This window comes from Gymnogyps californianus, chromosome 1 (genome assembly GCF_018139145.2).
Source record: "Gymnogyps californianus isolate 813 chromosome 1, ASM1813914v2, whole genome shotgun sequence".
Classification (NCBI taxonomy): domain Eukaryota; kingdom Metazoa; phylum Chordata; class Aves; order Accipitriformes; family Cathartidae; genus Gymnogyps; species Gymnogyps californianus.
Window position 1 is genome coordinate 188,624,631 of NC_059471.1, and position 21,699 is coordinate 188,646,329.

The following is a 21,699-nucleotide window of genomic DNA, read 5'->3' on the forward strand; positions in this document are numbered from 1 at the left end:
TTTAATTTGTGATTTTTCTGAGAAGCACTAAATTAACAAACATGCAAAAACATCGTTAATGATATTACAGCAGATAATTTCTTCTTGAGAGCAAACAGATCTTTACCAACTCAGCATTTCACAAACAGATTTGAAATGAAGTTCTGTTGAGACTTGTCATTTGCTACTTGGAAAACAAAGCTGTTGATGCTTAGCATCTTCATTCTGTAAAAGTGTTTCTGAGTTTCCAGTTATATGTGCTTACTGTAATTCAGAAGAGAAAGAGGTATAGATTATATTATGAATCTGTCGTATAAAATAAGTCCAGAGATTTTAAATCTTAAATTCAAAAATGAAAAACTGCAGCCAGCATTATAACAGATATTTTGCATTTTTATTACATACATCATATAACTTTATTTATACCATAATCTTTGCATACTAGCCATATTTTTTATTAACATTAAAAATGCCTTACTTGTTTGCAACCAAACGCATCACTGTCCAGTCTTTCGGAAACATCTCTGGTCGTATTAGTATCCGAAATACAGTGAAAATCTGCAGCAGGAAATCCTTTGGAAAGAAAAGAAGCAGTAATATGTCTTTGCTGCTTTAAAGAGAGTGGTGAGCTTTAAAAATATTTTAATCAGAGACACAAAATCATTATAGAAATAGCAGAATTGCATTTATTTTCAACATCGATACACCTCTGAATATTTTTTCATTTTTTTGATTCCCCAAGAAAGCTTCAAATAGTGATTTATTTTTCTTAAAAGAAGGAAAATAATTTAATGTGCCATTTGATTGACAGCAATGCATAAGAGAAATGTCAAAGATGCATTTGGTTTCCACCCATACACTTCCCCAAATGCGATCCCAAGAACAATTTGCAAATCAAAAAAGCACTTTACAAACACTACAGAGTTCTGAATATCTCCTTAATCATGCCAGGTTTTCATCACTTTCAGATTTATTCTAAAAGTGGCATTATTTGGTGGGAAAGAGAGAGTGTGTAAGGACAATTTTATCATTGGGTTTGCAAAGACCAGTGAATTCAACAGTGATGCGCAGACCCCTGAACTGTTATCACAGCTGTCTGTCTGTATGCAGGTCACTTAACCATGCTGAATCCATAAAAACAGTGAACATGTGAGCTACTCTGAATGTAGAAAGCACTGCTTAAGAGCTTTTAGCATTATCATCTCCTGTGTCATTTACCTCACTAATAAATAACTAAATTAAACTATTCCTCTCAGCACATGGTTTTTTTCAGATTTTCTTTTCACAAATAAAACTACCAACAAGGGTAATATTTCTAATGGCCCATCTTGATTGTGTATAGTATTGCCAGTATTTTTTTAGTAAGCAAAATGGAGCTTTTGACATCATGAAGAGCATGAGGCAAGTGATATAACACGCCTAACAGAATCACTGTGGTACCTGACCTGGCAATGTTTTGTATTGATTCTGCCCACATCACTTGCAGAGAGTTAGCCCAAAACACAGATGAGATGAAGATACAACCAAAGGATACCAAATAATTTTGAACACCAAAATATATTCTCAAGTACATTTACCAAAGTGTAGATGACGGGCATTGCACAACAGATGTCTTTCATTAGAGAATCACTGTAAAGGGGGACGAATGCAGGCGCTGGGAAAGGCAGCTGAGATCCCTGCACCCACCCACCAGAGAAGATTACATAAAAGAGACAACCTGTTTTCTGAGCAAGATGCCAAAAAATTCTCTGTATTAAAGAGTATACACAATACTCATTGCAGGTAACATAGTGTTTGAATGCAGGTGACCAGCTTTACAGATAAACAAGTAGCTCTACGAGCAACACATTTATTCCAGACTGCTTTCCTATAGCTTTGCAACTGGTAGTTACATTTCAACACTTCTGCCTGCTCCTTTTTGTCTTTGGGGGTTACCTCCCTTCTCTGTGCTGTAATCCCTGCAGCTCTGTGCCATAATCCCGACAATGCCTCAAATGCTGCTGTATGTCACCTCACAATAATGTCCCAAATTCTCCCATATCCCATTTTTATCCCGTCTGTTGTCCAGACACAATACATGTTTGTTGCTGTTAGGGAGCTAACTGACTGGCTGCTGAACTGAAGAGACCAAATGGCTGCTGTTGGAAAACCAAGCAATGGTTTAAGGACTTAAAACCCAAGGGCTGCGTGAGGTGTGAACTTAGTGCCTTTGAGACCCAGGGGCTACTGCCAAAGCCTGCTAAAATTCATCAGCTTCTTCAAAAGTCATTAAGGAAAGAATGACAGACAGAGAGGGAGATCATATGTACTTCATTTCTTTAGATAACTAGGCTAAAAACAGAATACATCTTTTATTCCAAGCAAACTTTAAAACAAAGCAAATATAGACACTGGCATTAAATTTTGAATCATTAACACCAGGCTAATTATTTCTGATTTTAACAGAAAAAATAGAAAATTGTGTCATCAATTTAGTGATAAGTGATAGTAGATACAAAATGTGGATTTGAAAAGCCCGAGTAAGACTGAAGATCTCTTTGTTACAGTACATGTTAAAAACATATAAACAAAATGCAGTATAATTGAAAGCTGAAATATAACTGAAAGAAACAGGTAACTCATAAAAAACTTTAGAAAAACTAGTCAGTTGTAAGATTTTCAAGATACAGCTGTTAAGCTTCTATTAACAGAATTAATCTGTAGCTAACTTTTATTTTTCATGATTCAGTTTTTGTATATTTGGTAATACATTTCCCTAGGAATCCATTATAAGCATGAAAATAACCAAAGGGTAAAATGCCAGTTGACAACTCTGATACTTTGCCATTAATGTGCTGGTATCCTTCATGTGTCAGCACTGCTCATTGATATTCAGTGCCGGTGTTCACTCCCAAGGGACCCACCTCCATGTAGCAATCCCATAAAATGTTTTCATCAGCATTACAATGCCTGGCATTTTGTATGATGCAATTACTCATTTTTGTTTCATGATCCAAACGTCACAAGACATTACTATGAAGTATCATTCACGGAAGATCAATTTTGTAACTGTATTTTGAACTGTTTCCTTTGCACTAAACTATTGTCTTTCATAGTTGTATTTGCTCTGCTGAACACACCATAATGATTTAGTAACAGATTTTAACATTTAAAAAACATTTTTGCCGGCAGTATAAGTGAACTAACATTTGGTTGGTTGAGTACAGATATAATTAATGTCTCATATGCCTTCTATCTTAAGAGACAGCAAGGGAGTAATTTTGTCCTTTTACGTACTCTAAATACCATCTCTTAATGTTCCTACCTAGTGCACATAAGCTCTAGCACTATCTTACACTACTTAAATAATATCACAATATCACAGTTCAGTTTCCTCTAGCAGCAATATTTGCTTGATGAAATTATCAAACTGTGACTAAGTGGGAAGCGTGGCCTTCTGAAAGACTGAAAATCATCTATTCATTTAATCAAAAACGGCCTTGGAATTTCTTTCACATTTCCCTGTATGCATGTAAAATCCTCTGTAAAGCAGGTCAGACTCTTCACTGGATCTCTCAGGCTGCATCTATATAGCATTTTAGTTTGGGTCAACAATCCACTTTGAAGCTAATTGCTTGATCATCCATTGCTTTGGTTCGCACTGCAGAGTTATCTAGCTACTTGGTATCAAGTCTCTGTAGAACATCCTAGAGCTCTTTTGCGGAGTGCCAAGGTGCTCATAAGAAAGAGGATAGTTTGACAGTGAGCTGCCTCTGCCCGGACAACTCATCCATCCTGTGGCCAACTCCTTTCCCAGATCTTCTTTCCTTCACTGCTTCCTCAACCTACATCAGAAGCCACCCAAATATTTGTTTTAGAACTACCCCTCTGCCTCAGCAGTCATCCTGTCAGAAGTTCCATACATGAGCGGATGTCCCGGCACAGCAGGGGAAGGATGGTGGCTAGAAGTGAGCTTCTCCACCAGAGACGTTCCCCATGCCTACAGACCTCACACAGCCTGTGCCCAAGGGGTCGTTAGAGAACAGCAGAATAAATTGCACTTGGTGGTAGGGTTCAGCACCCACCTGACCCTGCTCAGGTTCCTTTAGCTGGAAGAGAGGGATCAGAGAACTAGTAAGGTTTACACCCATCCCTATGAAATATTATCTTTTCCTTCATCAGATCTCTCCTGTATATCTGTTCTGCCACATTATATACGGTACACTGCCAGTGGATAAAAACTAGGCCTTCTGGCAGGTGCTTAGCTGTTTGTTTTGTCTTCTTTTAATCTATTAATTAAAAAACACACACATACCAACCAAAACCACCTTGCTGTGGTCAAAGCTGCATTGTGCTAACATATACTGTTTTTCTCATTCACTTTCCCACTTCTCTCCTCCTATTTATAACTTCCACTGTTACCTTTTGTCATAAATTATATCTGAGCTTTTTTGCGGCAGCAAATGTCCGCCTACAAGGGCGCCTCTGTTCTATAAATTGCTATAAAATATATTTACTAGAAGAAGATGGTATTTTGTGGTAAGCAAAAGGAGCATATCTTCAAAATAATATTGAAAGGTAAAAGGAAGCATTTAAAATTACCGACTCAAATTCAATGTTTCAAAAAGTGAGTGAAGTATAGTCTCTGGTGTTACCACTCAGCCATGAATCTCCTGTCATTTCTTTCTTACTTCATTTGTATGTTTTCAAATATAAAATGCTTTTTCTATCTTCTGCTTTGTGTGGAAAAAACCTGACTCTCTTGAAGAACTGACTAAAATAAAAATAGTCACCATGTCAATTACTTAAACTAAATATATTTACAAAATAGAGGAAATATTTCCATAAACAACCACTTGTTTAAAGCATCACTCAGATGCATGTCATATAAAAATGGGTACGTGTCATTCCTTCAAAGTCTCTATTTTGCTATACTGTGATTAACAAGCACTTGACATAGTCACCTTGAGAACTGGTCCGGAAGAAAGAAGAAATACCTTGTGGTATCAGTGCCTAATCATTCAGTATAGATGGTTAGTTATAAACAGGGGTAGTCAAAGCAAAAAAAGCACAGCAGATAGCCATTCCAAAGCCTGCATTACACTCAGGTAAGTCCCTTGCAAACCCCGTATCAGATTTGTAACTTGTAATGTGGCTTGGGCAAGACCCAATCCACTTTGACATCACTGACCAGGGGGCAAAAAGAGGATTCAAAAATACAGCAAGCTGATGGTAGTTACCACTGAAGCTTAAATCCCGAAGTACATATTACCCACAAGATTAACTATGGCTACTAGTGCAGCCTCTAAAAGTATCTCAGACAAAAAAAAGTCTTATCACAGGTATTTACACCTTCTGAATCTTCATTTACTCATACTAATGTCATTTCCTAAGAAGCATATCTTAAAGCAGTATAAAATACCAAGGAAGTTCCACACTTGGCAAACAAAGCAGAAAAATAGAGGTAAAGTGATAAGATGGTTTAGATAGCCAAAGTCATACACAATCACCTTATGATTAACAGCAGTGTCAGCCTCACACACTAGCTCTCATCTTTCCCTCTTGCTCTCAGTTATACACGTTTCAGTGATACTTGATATTTCCAAGTGAGGGAAAAAACCCAATGTATTATTTAAATTTCAGAAGAGAAGGAATGCTGCATTAATTATGATCAACCTACTGCCACTGAATCACTGGTGGAGCTGATGCTGATTTGATGAGATCTGAATGGAAATAACAAACTCTGGACTTGAGTTCTTAAGACCTCTATTTTGATAGCTGATGGCACTGGCTACAGCTGCTTTCCATATGTCTCTGTATAATAGTAGGGTATGTGCGTGGGGGGAATTTAAATGTGTCAAATCAAACACCATTCAAGCATTAATTCTAGAGATTTTTCATGTTCTAGAAGCAAGAAAGTCTGAACAAACTCAACACTGTATTTCATAGATATATCAAACAGAAATCAAGCTTGAAACCTCTAGGAAATATAAAAATCTAAACCTAGGAGTATAGACCTGCTCAGAACTCAAACAAAAGGGAAAATATTTTCAGTAAAAAATGCCTAGGTTCCACAACATATACTAAAAATTGCCTAAGGATAGCAACTATGCTAGGTGAAAACAGATGCTTTAATACTAGTATAAAAATCATCTACCCTATATAACTCCTAGGTAGTACTCTTGATTCATGACAGAGAGAACTTCTTAGCAGCATTTTCTATCTTTCAAGCTCAATATGACCATCTCACTACAAAGAAAAGGCACTCATGAATGGTATGCTCTCTTCAGAACAGCTCTAAACAGCTATCAGGAATTTAAGGAAATCTGAAATTGCACCATGACTAGACTCCCTTTTTCAGGGCAGTACTTAAGTTTATCAAACGGTAATTTAAGAGTAACACCTAAAAATATACTATCACACTAGGACATGATTACCGTCCTGTCTAGGATCACTGGCTGAATAATGCGCATAAGTGATTACTCAAGATTTCTTGTGTGGATCAAATTTGGTACTATATGAGTTTTTCAGGGTCTAGCAGAGTGGAAGTCTTAATGTATATCTTTATGCAGGAAATCTTAACTTTTTTTTTTTTTAATTAAATCCACCCCCATCCTCTAAAAAGGAATTAAAAATGCTGTATCTCCATGAACCCCGTAACTCCATCAATGAAATTGGTAGAAGCTGCCCCGAAAGAGCTCTGCAGCTACTGTCTTTCATGATCAAACTAGGCAGACAGACATTACAATTCTGACAGGTCCTCTTGCCAATGGATTTGCTGCATAGTTAAGAAAAATTGAGAGTTAGTTGAATACGCATTTCTCAAGCTACGTGTTTGCTATTGCCATATATAATTTTAATGAATGAATAAATAAACAAATATAATAAACCAAACAAAAAAACAACTGTCTGACAGGAAGAATCAAGCAGAACTGTGTAACCTTAGATTGACACCATCCTTAAAACAGGCTTGGAGGCTAAGTTTATGGCTTTAAAGCAATTATATAGTCCCCCCCCATCCTATTCTATCTGCTGTCATTGTAGAAGCAACAGAATCGTAGCCCCACTGTAAGAGTGAACCTAGGTACATAAGAAAGCCTGTGCAAAAGCTAGCTAATCTGAAAAACAGATTGCATTTAAATACTGAAGTGTTTCATCAAAGCACAGGAATATCTTAAAGGGAGATAAATCAAGAAGAGAAATTAAAAGAGACCTGAACAAGCGGAAAGACAATTCTGTTACTTACCCTCAGATCTTCCTTTGTGCTGAAGCTATCAAGAAGCTGTTGATAATGTCTATCAGTCATTTGTCGCAAGAGTGACAACAAACAGGAGACAAATTCCCCCTGTTCAGATAAGCCAAGAACAGAAATATTATAGATTATAATGTCTTCTGTACTTGAGCTTAAACTGTCATATTATAAGCACTTAAAAATAATTAACAAATGCAAGGGAAATTAATCTACAATTGGCTTGGACTCCGTATTTTGTGAAAATACATTAATTTAGCTATGAACTTCCTTCCCATTTAAAGAATTATTTTTCCCCAAATGCAGTTTACTTGCTTAGCAAAATCTATTTGAAATAGTTCCAGAAGGGCTAAACTAGTAAAATTTTGATTTGTGATTTGTTTCCCTTGTATCTGTTTTTAAACAGATTATTTAGATTGCTAAAATTACAACCTCTTAGTCAACTCAGTTTTGAAACAAATACAAACAAAAATATTTTGCAACAATTCTGGGAAGAATGCTATTGTTTCCCTTTAGGGAAGAAATTAATGGAGTTAGCTGGGAATTTTTCAAAACATTTTTCATCACAAAAAACAGTATTTGTCAAAAAAACTCCTCCTTTATAGGACTGAACAAACTTTGAAAATGTTTTGATCAGAAGTAGGGCAAGACCACTCTCTCCCACAGTGCCGATTCCTGCATTCACAGTCCACCATGGCCCAGGCTCCAGAAAAGGTACGCTCCAGGGGACAGCTGAGGGACTTACTGGACTGCTATGCAGATTCCTCGCTGCCTCTACTGATGCACATTCACCAGGCTGTCCTTCAAACAGCATGGGATTCAGGAATAAAAGAGCAGAGAACAGCACTGAATATCTCCAGTGAGCGATCAAATGACCAAGATGTTATGGGAAGGAATAGGTTCTCCCTCTCTTCCTTTCCTGTCTCCTTGTTCACTTTTGAACTGGGAAGAAACACTGGGAAGAAACACTGAATGGTATCAATCTGGTCCAACTGCAGAACGGATGAGGACAGGAAAGAGTGAAAGGTCTGGATGGCATCCCAGTGCTTAAAAAGAACAATTCTGAAATCTTACAAGCTTGTTAAAAAATGGGAAATACACTTCTGGCCTGTATCTACCAGGAATGGGGAATGAGACTGGGAGAACAGACAGGTACGATAACAGTACTTTAAAATGGTGTCTTTCATTAGTTTGTCAAGTCAAATTTTGGGAAGATTTTTCTCTGTCTTTCATTAAAAACAGAAAATAAGATTAAAAAAAGGAGTATGTTTTCACAGGAGTGGCTGCTCTGGATTTTACATTGGAAGGCCTAATTCACTTGTGATTACATCTTGTATACTTGGTGGTGTGTAAGGTGATGGCTTTCACTGGCAACATGGTCATAAAATAATAATTGTCTTGCCCATTATAAGATTCTACACTGAAGTAATGATCCCAAATTAATTACTTCCCTGTAAAACCATTGTTTTTTACAGTGAACATAGCATTCTCAAAACAATATCCTAAGGCTACAAAGTCTCTTAATCTTCATGCTCTGGGCATAACCATTCAAGGTTACAGCTGCTATCTTGTAAATATCTGAAAATTTATTTCCAACCCTATCAGGTCCTCTTCTGAAAACAAAAAGACTTTGGTCTTTTATCATTATTTTTTAATATTTTCAATTTAATTACATCTAGTCTCAATACGATTTTATCATGCCATTTAGTATGATGTAGGTTCATCTAAATAGGCATAATTTTTGGAGACTTTTATTCCAGTTATAAAATCTGAGACCACTCAGATCTGGCTAATTAGCCAAAATAAGCGGAGTAAATAAATAAGGGTGTAAGCTTACCTGATTGCTAGCTTGAGTGACAAAATTTGAGTATGAACCTTTTGAATACTTCCGTTCTTGCTTAAGCATTTTAAGCAGTCCTTTCTAGTCACCTTCCTTCTATGTTCCCACATTTACTTTGACTTATAGTAGTATATTAAAAATCACAATCTATTATAGAAAGATGTACTATTATAGTTGACAGACAGATTAGCTTTAAAAGGGTACCAGCTTTAGCGAATTGTTAACTGACTTCTAAATCTGAGCTTTTAATTCAAATGTAGGTACCTATACAGGCAGCTGGTTTTTAAATAACAATGAACATTCAGCTGCATTTGTTGAACTCAACATAAAAATGTATGTTGTAAGATTTCTGCCAGTGTTAGCCACAGACTAACTTGTGAATCATGCACAAAAGCAAACTCCACACACATAACGACCTTGATAAAAGCCATTTAGGATCCAATTCTAGTGTCGTAAGTCAAGCCAAGCAGTATATCCAGTTCACTTAGGTAGAATCCTGAGCACAATTATTAAAATATATGGAGCTCACAATTAAATGGCAATTCATTCAGGTTCTGAGGGACTGAACGTCCAAGATGTGAAATCAATAAAGGTTTGCTTTAATTGGATTGCTTTCTGCTAACTCTTCATACTCAAACGCATTTTTCTTAAGGAAATCTAAAGGTCTAAATCACTGACATCCTAAAGCAGAAGTTTCACTTTCACTGTTGCATTAAATTCAACGTTTGTTAGTGCAACATCTGTAACACTGACACCCTGAAGACGTCGTCTTTGTGCTCAGTTTAAAACATCACATCCATCTTGCAGGTTACCATCTAACAAGATTCTTCACTGCAAATTGAAATGGTACGAAGGTACCAAAGCTACTTGAGATGAAAGAAACAGTACAGTCATGGCAGCGCACAGACTGATGCTGCCTGATTTTATGCTGCTTCTTTGTGCAGAAAAACAGTGACACGTGGGCCTAGAGGATCACACTGAGATGAGTTTGGGACTACTTCCACAAGGAAGATTATATCTGATGCAGAAGTATGACAGAATTTTATCCAGTGTGCTGCCATGATACATCTCACAAAGAATATTTTATGATACATGCAGCTTGAAATAATGGTAACATACTGGAACAGACTCTACTGCTGTACTTGCGTTGAGTACTTTATCGTACTTGCTCTACAAATAGTTCCAAGAATCTGGCTCTGTGTGTTGCCATAAGCCCCTACTGCATGATGTTTCTACATAAATGTATATAATTGCCTTATGCTGTGCTGTGAGTCACTTCCACATTAAGCATTCTTTGAGAGCCTGTGGTGACAATGACATGGCTTTTCTGATGCATAAAAAGAAAATTCTGCAACTTGAAAGCACTTTCAGAGTCTAATTTTTTGATGGTGTGAAAGAATTAGGCTGTCATGGTGTTTTATGAAAACTTAATCTGCAAGGAAGTGGATATCTCAGAAGAAACCAATAAGCTCAGAGCTTTGCTACACTAACAGTCCAATACTACAACCCTTACTTCAGTTTAGATTTTCTTGTGATGGCCTGATATGCCACACAGCGTACATTTGTAATTTTGTAATTTAAAGAAAAAAACCCCAAACTCTTAGATGTATAGTCCTGCTGAATCACAGTGATTAAAGCATGGTGTTATCTTATTACAGAGTTTGGTCAGCTCCATAAAACACTTCATATAATGTTTTTTCTCTGTGGGATAAAGTGAAACAAACAAACAAAAAACCCAACAACACATTTCTTCCACAGCTATTAAATGCTTTTGAAACGTTTGATCTCAGAGGAAATTCTGGTTTGAAAAGCAACCATCTATTCATTAACGAAAACCGTTACAGTGTAAAAATTGGGCAATTAATTAATCACGTGTATAATGAGATGGTAAATCACACAGCATAGTACGTTCTCTGCACAAAATGTTACCCCCTCACCTCATATTGAGGTCATATCCCTTGCTATATCAGAACTGATTTGCCCTTCAAAAGCAAACTGGGAACCTTGCTGAAAACAAAGCAAAATAACACTTCATTTTGTTTTGTCAATGCTCACCATAGGCTTTTCTGTAAATGCCTGCATTTCAACCTTCTAATTTGCATGAGTTGTTATAGCAGGTTGGCCAAAATATCATTTGTTAATCTTCCAAATCCATTCTCTATGCTCTACTTCATGTGATAGAAATGAAGCTCAAACACTCAGCCCAGAGAACAACAAAATTCCTTTCAATTAATAAATTTGGATTTGTACAAGTTAGCATCGCAGATTCTGCAAGCATTTTTAGAGCTGTTTCTTCATGTAAAACTGTATGCATTTTAGGAAGTAAAATGTTATTGATTGATACTCTTCCATTTTCAGGAATTCAAACTTAGTTTCAGAAAGCTATTAAATTTGTCAACAAAAGAAACATAATCAAATAATTACTGACCTGAAACAGTCTCAAAAGAAATTTTATCTTTTGGGTTAATTTTTTTTTTGGTCACAATTTATAAATAAATTTCATGAAAAAAATTACTGTTTCCACTGAAAATTAATAAAATGCAAGAAAAGTTTTCTTTGTTCTCCTCATTCTCTGTTTTATACACAAAATCTTAACACTGTGAATTACAATATAAAGACAATGTTGTCACAAATCTAGTAGTCCAACCAGTGACAATTGTGAGCTATTTCATTATAAGAAACTTACAGTCACATCTTGAAACTGGAGGCGCATAGCAGAGCCTGATGGTTGTGGTCGGCTGGTGATCTCTAGTATGGTCCTTAACAGAATATCTAGCAGGCTGTTTACAATCACATCAATTTCTTCCAGGACAGATTTTTCCTTAAATAATAAATAAAACATTTAAGATTTTAAAATAGAAAGATGACCACAGGCATATTTCCTCTCATGTTGTTTTAGAAACAAATTATAGTTTTAGTATGAATGTTACATTCAAGAAACAAGGACTATACTCTAATAAAGACAGTGTAATTCTACTGATTTTTTTCTAACAGTTTTCAGTTAATTACATTGTACTGAAATATAGAGGACAGTTACAGGGATGACTTTGAATATGTAAGCGTTCATTAAATTAGCATAGCTCTATTTTCAATTAATGTTTAGAAGAAAGCAGTAAATAATATACGAGAACTTTTCAGGCAAGATTTTTATAGGTAACACCCATATATTTTCTGGGGTAATTGCCAAGAGAAGCTTCAATTCCAAAAAGTAAAATTCTGTTTTCCCACTTTGAAACTATCACCAGAAACAAGCAGATGGTGCTCAACCTTCAAGACCTGCTTCAGCAGTAAGGACCAGCTACATTGCTTCCCATCAGCTGAGTAGCACAAACAAATTAGTCATTTATGTAAGCCTACAACTGCTTGTACGCAATATCAATGCAAAGGAACCAAAGTGTTCACCACCAAAAGAGACCATGAACACCTTAATTACACACATGAAAACACTTGATGAAGTCAAGTTGTAGTTACTTTTCCTTTTTAATTCAGATGGAAATATGTTTTCCCTGCTTCAACAATGTTTTCTGTCTCCACTGCAGCAGACACCACCATCTTAATCTGAGCAATTTTATCCACAATTTAAGATGACATTTCTTCGCAGAAAGAAACACTTCATAATCAAACGCACACAACCAAACTAAAACTCAGCTAACAAACAGATCATTCAACTTTGCTGACATCGAGGTGTAGGAGTGATTTTTTTTTTTCTTCCTACACACCCAAAGCATATGATTTGTAACAAAACTCAAAATTCCTGTATGAACTCAAGATAAGTCTAGTGTCACGGCCGTGTTCTCTGTCATGTCGTCTAGTATCAAACAACTGTTAACACTGCTACTTATGAAGGCAGACAGTATAGAGTGTATTTAGGTACTGTATGAACCATGAGGACTCATGCACAAACTACTACTAGAATGGCCAACAACCTTAATTTTCAAAGCTGTCTGACTGCAAATTCACTTGGTTCCCTCAACCTTTAAATTATCTTGATTACCATGGAAGTAATGAAGTTCTGAACTGATCCACAAAAATCATATCAAAGTCACCAAGTTGTTAATACTCTCAATGACTCAAAGACTACTAAAAATATTAGCTGCATATCCTGAATACTGGAGAGAGTTTTATGGAGACATCCACTTGTTATTGTGTACATCTCTAGCTTGGTGACTCCAAATGAAAGATCTCCTGAAATTAAGACCAGACATGTAAGCCTTTCTCCCAATCCAAAACCACAGCTATGCTTTATCATCTATCACTTTATCTTGTGATGAGATATTATACTAATCCAGGAGCAGCTGCAATGAAAATGTTTTTACAGTGCCAAAGTTGCAAGCCGCATCCATACCAAATCACTGATGGAGCAGCTTTAATTGCTGACAGTGGTATGAAATGAAGAAACACATAGAACAGTTCTCACTAATGCCTTACAATGTAATGTATGCTGGCCTTGATATGTACGTACTGCACTAACTACAGGCAATGTTTGTTTTTAATTGTCTTACATCCCTTTGCCTGTCAGAACTTATCATCATCTTCATATTTGCAATACATCTATCTAAGCTAGCTCTCATATGCAGCTTTCACAGATGAATTTGCAAACACAAATATCAGAAATTGGCCACAAAGTTTATCAACGAACCACCAAATGCAACCCCCCTTTGCAATACTCATATCAATCTATTTACCTATATCACCCCTGTGTCCCCTATGACTAAACAGCCCACAATAGAAAATGCCTCTAAAAGAAAGTGGACAAAAGAGTCAAAGCTTGGCAGAACACTATGCGCTACAATTAAAATATTATTGCATGGGAAGAAAAGGCTCACGAGAAATCAAAACCACATGTTTACGCAGAATCATTACACAGAGAAGCCTTTAAAATGCTCTTGGTCAAGGTCCAGTTTGTGTCATTAAATGTCATTGAGCCATATAACGAAGTTCAACACCTTGTGGATGTGACATGGTGTTCACTCACCGAGCTGTTCTTCTTGATGAGGCAAAATATGTTGCTAAGGATACGTGCACACATTATAAGGTCCTTCTGCTCTTGTAGATGTATGTGGAGATGATGTAAAACTACCGGAAGAAGAATGTATCGAGAATCTGGAAAAAATGAAAAATTTTATGACTAGGAGCTTCTCATAGAATCATTTAATTTTAATACAGACATAAAATGTATCTTCAGTCCAAAAGAGTATTTCTGATAAGCAGAAGCATTTACTTGCTTTAACCAACATTTATGATAAGCAGAAGCTTTTACTTCATAATCATAACATCCTAAAGCAAATATTTGAAGAATAAACAATATGCTGAAAGTCAGTATGTCATATCATGGATGGAGAAAAACACCACTGTGTGGAATATACTATATGTAACAGAAAATTCTAAGTATGTATTGAACTGTCATGCAAAAAACTTAGCACAGTAATACTTGTATTCAAAATAACGTGAAATTATGCTCTAGTGTTCCCTGCCATGTGACAGGATCCCTTTGCAAGCCAAGGTCACAACAGACTTAATCTTGAACCTATGTTATTCTGCAAATGAGTTCTACTTTACAGACAAGCAGTACTTTCAGATTTCTTTCAGGATTTTCACTTTTCCAGATTCCTCACTCCTACTGAGTATGAGCAATTTAGACTACTGGTGTCTACATAAAATGATTTGCCTTTCCTCTATTTCATTTTCTAAACACAGCGCTTTGGTGCTATTTTCAGTCCTGAATTCTCTCAAAATTATGCAAGAACTTCATTAACATGCTGTTTTTTCTTGCTTCTTTTTCTTATAATTAAAGACAGTGTTAAACGGGAGCCCTAATACTTACACTTATGATAACACATTAAACATCTATTTACAACTTGATAAATGGAATGGGTGTTACCTGTTTTCACTTTGTTGTTCTTAGATCTTTTCCATAATTGAGAAATGATGTTTTCACAGAAATGTACTTGAATCATTTCCTCTATTAAAATTTTAATGATGATTATATGCTACATTATCTAAATATATTCAACTAGTCAGTTCCTTTGTTCATTAATGTAATTATTTCCTAAAAATTGAGTTTATCTAGCCGGAAAATTACTCCTTCAAAATCATTTTGCCAACCAGGTACTGTTCATGGACTAGTCTTTCTATAAACACTTTTCACCCCTCAAATATTTCCTCTTCTTTTTTCCACAAGGGAGAAAAAGATAGATTTATTCTGAGATTTTATTTGTTGAAAGCTTCTTTCACTCACTGAAATACAGCACTAATCTTGTTTTTCTCTATTACTCCCTTGTTTTCATTGTCTAGTTATCTGTTTAACACAAGACAAATCATATGGACAAGTTGATCTGTACACACTATTTAAGTATATTCTAGTTTTCAAAAAAAGCTTGCCTGCTCTTTTAAAATGGGTGTTTCATGCTTATGATGTATTCTGGTGTTCCGCTATAGCTTCCTACTGAAGAAAAATATAAACAAAGACTGTATGGCAATAGGCAAAAGGCCATCAATGAATCTAAAACCGAAACCCAAAACTGGAAAAGAAAGAGCCTTTATCCAGTGACCGCTTACTTCTGCAAGTGCCTCAGTAGGGTTTCATCAGGACTGGCCTGAGAGTTTGTATCTGCCTGTAGCACTGAAGCTGGGCAGAAGCATCTCAACCAAATCAACAAGGCATTTTCTTTTTGTCTACCTAAAAACCAGAAGCTCAGCAAAGTGTTGCCCCGGGTAGTCTGAGATGTCAAGTGTGCACAGCTGCCACTGACCCATCCACTGCAAGATCTATAGGGTCAAAAGGAAAGCAGGCAGGAAGAAGGCTAATGTGCAGACCTGTGGTTAGGAAAGTGCCAGCTTCTGATCCCCACTGCTAAATCTGCTTATTGATTACTGATAGATGAAAAAAACCAGAGCTAATGCCTTCAGCTGAAGTGAAAAAGCAGGACTCTCCATTCCTATAAAAAAGACCTAACCTCTAGATTACAGGGATGGCTCCTTGTCCCTGCTTTCCATTAGGCCTTACATGTACTGAATTCTTGACTATCTGGTAATCCATCTTCAAGAGAAGAGATGAAGGGTTCACTGTGTAAAGCAGCCTATGGCTCTGCGGTTGGGGTACTCTCCTGGCAGGCAGGTGATAGGAAGCTGAATCCAGGCTGACAGAGCACTGAACCTGGTCTTCCATTCCCAGGCAAATGCTCAAATCACTACTCAACTCCACAACTGTCACAGAGCAGTTATCGTAGCTCTTTCACACATTACTAGTGTGAGCCTTATCCTTTGGGCCATAGGTCCTCTGAGGACAGCAGGTCCTCTCTTGCAGCTACAACTCAAATCCCTCAGCTCAGAAGGTGAGGAGAAAACAGGAGCAGCCCTGTGCCAAGGTGTCTCTTCTTGCTTAACTCTAGGCAGCTTCCTGATGAGCACACACAGGATTTGGTACCTCTTCTGAGGTGCCCGCTACTCTGTGCGCTGCTTACATGTAAGCACAGCATTATGAACTCCATTTTGAAGACCAGAGAACGTACGCGTAGCAACACTTGACTTGTAAATAGCCAACTCTTACACACAATATGGCCTGAAGCATCTCAGGCAAAACTGAGCATCCTCATTCAACTGTTTCAAGTATCCCATTTTTGCAAAGGCTCCATAAAACAATCAGGAACTTTGTTTTACCGAGACCAAACAGATTAGCAAAAAGCACCTTAGAATGACTTGCAACTATACATGGGAGGGAACAGTACCAGTTACTGAATTAACCACCACATATAACACAGCTTTAGATATATTCCTCGTAAGTCCATAATCTAAATACCTCTCTGTCTTGACCTGTTTAGGTGGAGAGATGTAGTGGTATTACAGAAGAGGAGAGCTGGCATATTCACCTCTGAGCCAAATCAAGGACTATGTGAGAAAGTTTAGAGAACGTAGTGTACAACATTTGTACAGGTTACTCTTTTTCTTAAAAATTGTCAGCTGCAATGTCAGCCACTGTATATAGAAAAATTAATGAGTGCAAGGAATGGTACAATAATCAGAACTCTTACCCATCAGTCACTGTCCTAATTTTTCTTCTGTGCAGGAAGCCAAATTAGCTGACTGTTTAAAATGCTAATACTTGCCCTTTACAAATATTATACAGAAAGAGAGGAAAAAAATCATGACATAGAGCTTTTCAAGTACATGCTTGGCATAACTATAAAGAGAGACTACTCTGGGCAATCCTTGTGACTTTCCTATGCAAGCTACATTAATGTTTAATATTTAACCCAAGCACAACTTTCCCCCTTGCTTTTCAGTTAGTGGTAAAGCACCTGCACAGACATACAAAACTTTCTTTATTCTACTGTATTTTAAAGATTAATTTCAGAAAGATGATACTCATTTCAATGACTATATCTGAACAGATGGTCAAAACTTCAGCCTGCTTGGAAAAAGAATTAGTGTAATTAAATGTTTTAAACAGCATTCTCCTTGAACAGTGAGAAGCAAGGAAGTTGCTCTTTTTTTCATAGTTTTACTTGGACGTATTCAATTTATGCCTCCTTGTCTGGAAGAACCACTGGACTTGAGGGTGGTAGGAGAAGAAAATGCTTAAGGCAAACAAACAACTATCACTGCAATTCCAAAACCAAACATATATGCCTGCTCTGTGACTGCATGGACATGTCACTGTTCTCAGAACAGTCAGTTTCAAAACTTTTATGAGCAACTGTTTTCAGCTGAAAGAAAAAAATTGCCTGTAGTGCAGAAGAAAAACACAGGTATGGCTGAGAAAGTCCTCCCTTGGCCTAAAAAATAGCCACAGATGCGAAGCACCATTTGCAAAGCTTTTGCAAAATATTTTCTGCTCTCTACTATAGAGGTACTAATAAAGGCTGAATTTTTGTATGCAATATACATACATACATCCCCCCACAGGTGTGTATAGAAGCACACATACACAAACAACTCCAAAGAATAGTATATTGGTGTGGAAGACAAATTAAGAAATACTAATTAATCTGAAAATACCGTGAAGTACTTGAAAGCAGTACTATGGATCAATGTGTAAAACCTTTACGTTTTGAAAAAAAAAGACTTTTTTTTCCAAATCTGTGTTAATATTAAAGTTTAATTAAAGTTTTAATGCATTTTAACTAAATTTAATTCAGGATTTGTATCAACAATTTCAACAATGATATGCGTTTTGCATTTTTATAGCAATCAATTAGCTTGCAGTGATTACTGAGATATCTTACAAGTCTCATCAAAGAGTCTTTTGAAAAAATGATGGAGTAAGAGGGAAATCATAATACCTAGTTTCTAGAACTAAATCTCCTTATCAGTTAATGGTATCTTTTCCTGAACTTGCTAACAACTCTTTTTTCATTCCCATAGGAGGTCTAACATGTAACAACGTCCTTTCCATGAGGCAGTTCAAAGATATTAAATTATTCTTACTGATTGTGTCAGATATTAATCTCTGAATGACTATTGAAACATATAGTTTCCTACATGTACATTCTCCTGTGATATACAGGATGCAATTCTTAGATGAACTCATTCACAAAGACAGACTGAGAGAAGCAGTCAATCTCAGAAAGAAAACAAACAGATAATTATCACTTTTCTAATCTAGTGGGTTTCAGTGTAAAATAAGGAAAACAATAAAAAACAGATAAGGAATAAGTTATATGTAAAATAAATACATAAAACTTCACGTATGAAATAAATTAAATAAAATGAACACATGAAGATCTCTTTAAAACATCAACTCGGGATTTCTCCTAGCTTCATAATATATATACCATACATAGATATCATATAACATATGATATCTATAGTGTAAATGGTCAGAGAATTAAACCCTTCCTCTATTTGTTTCAAACAGTTTGCCTCACCAAAAGGAAAAGTCCTGCCCAGCTACTCTTGTGCAGAGGTCCAAATCCTCATATTTTGGGAAGACACAAAGTTTCTTGCCTTGTAAGAACATTCTCCATGTGGTAAAGAGCTATACCACAGATTATAACTGGGCTAAGATACAGGCTTTATCAATATGGGATTTTATTTTTTTAGGACTTTACCTACTAATGTAATATCTTTTCTGGTAATTGACATGTTTGATTGGTGGTGATTCCAAGAAAACTCATCCTCTTTGGAGGAAGAAACCTAAATGTTCTGCTTACACACCTCATGTTTTCAAGCTATTGAATTTGCAAGCTCAAAGTAGTGCCCTTAGAGAAACAAAATTATTGGTGTTCTGCTAATTCCTGTTTAAGCATGTCAAGAAGGACATGGTTCAAGATGTGTTTCTCTGTTATTGGCCTTAACTCTTCCCAGCAAAACAGATTTACCTTTTCCCCAAAGCAAGCTATAATAATATTTAATGCAAAAGAGACAACAAACAAGAGTGTTAGACTACTGATGTATCGGAAATGACAAAGGTAGAAAATCTTCTGGGTACAGGCGTATGTAGGTCATCAGTTTGGCCATTCCGCAAGTATCAACAGGGATGCATCCAAAGAGTTACACCCAAAATACCAGGAGACTGGAAGAAAGGCCAAGAGGAAAAAAAATACTGCTAGTCTATCAGCAGGAAAACTGTCATCTGTTTCTTTTTAGACAGCCAATGTAGTGTACTACAAAGATGCAGAAGTAAATATGGAAAAATAGAAGTAAAGTAAGGCCTTAACACCCACTAACTTTTCACAGAACTTAGGCAGGTAACTGCTGTTGACACCTTTTAATATCTCTGTAGCTGTTACCTACAGGAAGAGCTGAAGTTTAAAATCACTGAAATAGAAAAAAGTTCTAAGCAAGCTATACCAAAGCCTCAATACAGAGCCATTTCAGACATCCTATCCACACGTGATCAGTAAAAACAATATATAACCTGCATTCTCTAGAGGCAGGCAGAGACCAGATGCATCAAATACATCTGAAATTGTACTAAACATCTGTGCTTGGGCATCTTAAATCAACCCCTGCATGTCTGATGTTTCTGTTTTCAACAATATACCAAACATATCTCCCAGTTTTAGTGAAAGCATAGCTTTAGTGTCAGGTGATTTCTGCAGCATTGGAAGCTAATGTGTTAGTTATTCAGGCCCTTGCAGCACAAAACGTGTAAAACTCCCATGCTAAACTACTCTCATTTGTTTCCAAGCAAGCTCCAGATAACAGAAAATGTTAAGTGCCCTCCTCATTTTTAGATGTTTGAATAGTTATTTCCTGCGTTCCATCTAGTTCCAATGTGTTAGCTAGCATCGCAGCTTGCAGCATTCATCATCTTCATATGGGAGACAGAAATCAATTGTTTTCACAGCAGCAAGCCTCAACTTCACATTAGGATGTACAGTTTACTTTGCACATTAACACAGTCTAGTGCAATATTTATTTTCTCAAGAGGATTTTAAAAGGACTTCCTTCTAGGGACGGACTGAGGGAAAGTCTACTTACATTTTTGTATTTTAAAGAGATAAAACATTAAGGGCAAAGAGACCAAGATGTTGATCTCCACAAGACCCTTCAACTTAATGATGACTGAAATTATACTGTACAAGTGTTTGCCTGAACTTCCTATCATGGACATTGGGAGCTTATATGACTGCCTGATGTCTTTCACATCAGTTTCCCTGTGGTCTAAGAAATTTATATTCTATTTGTGTATAACCCGCACTCCATGTAAAATTTAACACGCAATTTTCATTGCTTTTATAGCCAAACCAACTCATATGACTTCTTAATAATGAAACTGGGTTTGAATAAAAAACTCACACTTTTACAAAAGAAGCAAACAAAAAAAATTGTCATACAGCTGAAAGTAAATTTACAGTTCCAAGAAAGTCCCCACGAGTCCCTTACATGGCACTAAATAACTCTCCTTAATTACATTCATTCATTTGGATCTTCTGGTTAGGCTGACCTAACCAAGATAATGGGACAAAAATGGAAATGATGCTACCTGGTCCCCAGGTACTTTGGAAAATGAAAAACGTAAGTTAGAGCATCCTTAGGATTGCTCCATGAATATGTCGGAATCTACCCAGAGTATCAAAGGTCTGATCAATCAGCTGTAGGGAGAGCTAACTGTTATGGAAGGGACCACCGTGGAGGCTCACAAGGGAAAGGGTAAGCTGTTTTCGCAACCAGAATGAAGCAAAGTAGCCAGGATCCAATACTTCTCACCCGTTTCTTTGAGCTCATATTTTTAAAGTACAATCACTGAAAGCATTTTAAAAAAAAAAAAAAAAAAGTGCCAAGATCTCTTCCTTTATTTTGCAGCATCTCAAAATATTTATACATATCCTGGTGGTTTTTGCAGAGCCTTCATCATTGTAATGTGTTTATCCTGAATGCCTTAGATGGTAAAAGTTACTGGTTCTACTGAACTCCATCAGCCAATACCCAAACACCTCTCAAGAGGGCTTTTGGTGAGTAAATTAACACTTATTAGAATTCTTTAAATCTCTCCTATTTTAATTCTTTTATTTCAAAATTAGTTCATCTCAAATTTAATATCTGGTCACTTCTATGGGTTTCATTTAGAATAGGAAAAAAGACTGTCAGGCTTACCACCCTACAGTAGTTTTTTCTTCCGCATAGCAAATAACTATGCTGTTATATACTTTATGCACCAAGTATCACTTGCATTTGTGTAGCCTTTTTATGCTACGTTAAGGAATGG

The 21,699-nt window shown here is 36.5% G+C and overlaps 1 protein-coding gene across 1 annotated transcript in view; it reads right to left on the reverse strand.

Moving 5' to 3' along the window:
• The window catches only part of DOCK4 (dedicator of cytokinesis 4), a 252,421-nt gene that overhangs the window by 56,356 nt on the left and 174,366 nt on the right, over positions 1-21,699 (reverse strand). The window contains exons 24-27 of the mRNA XM_050897081.1: positions 14,023-14,150; positions 11,734-11,868; positions 7,205-7,303; positions 458-552 (exon numbers count right to left, since the gene is read on the reverse strand). Of these exons, the coding sequence (XP_050753038.1) occupies positions 458-552; positions 7,205-7,303; positions 11,734-11,868; positions 14,023-14,150 (457 nt within the window). The remainder of the gene's footprint in view (positions 1-457; positions 553-7,204; positions 7,304-11,733; positions 11,869-14,022; positions 14,151-21,699) is intronic.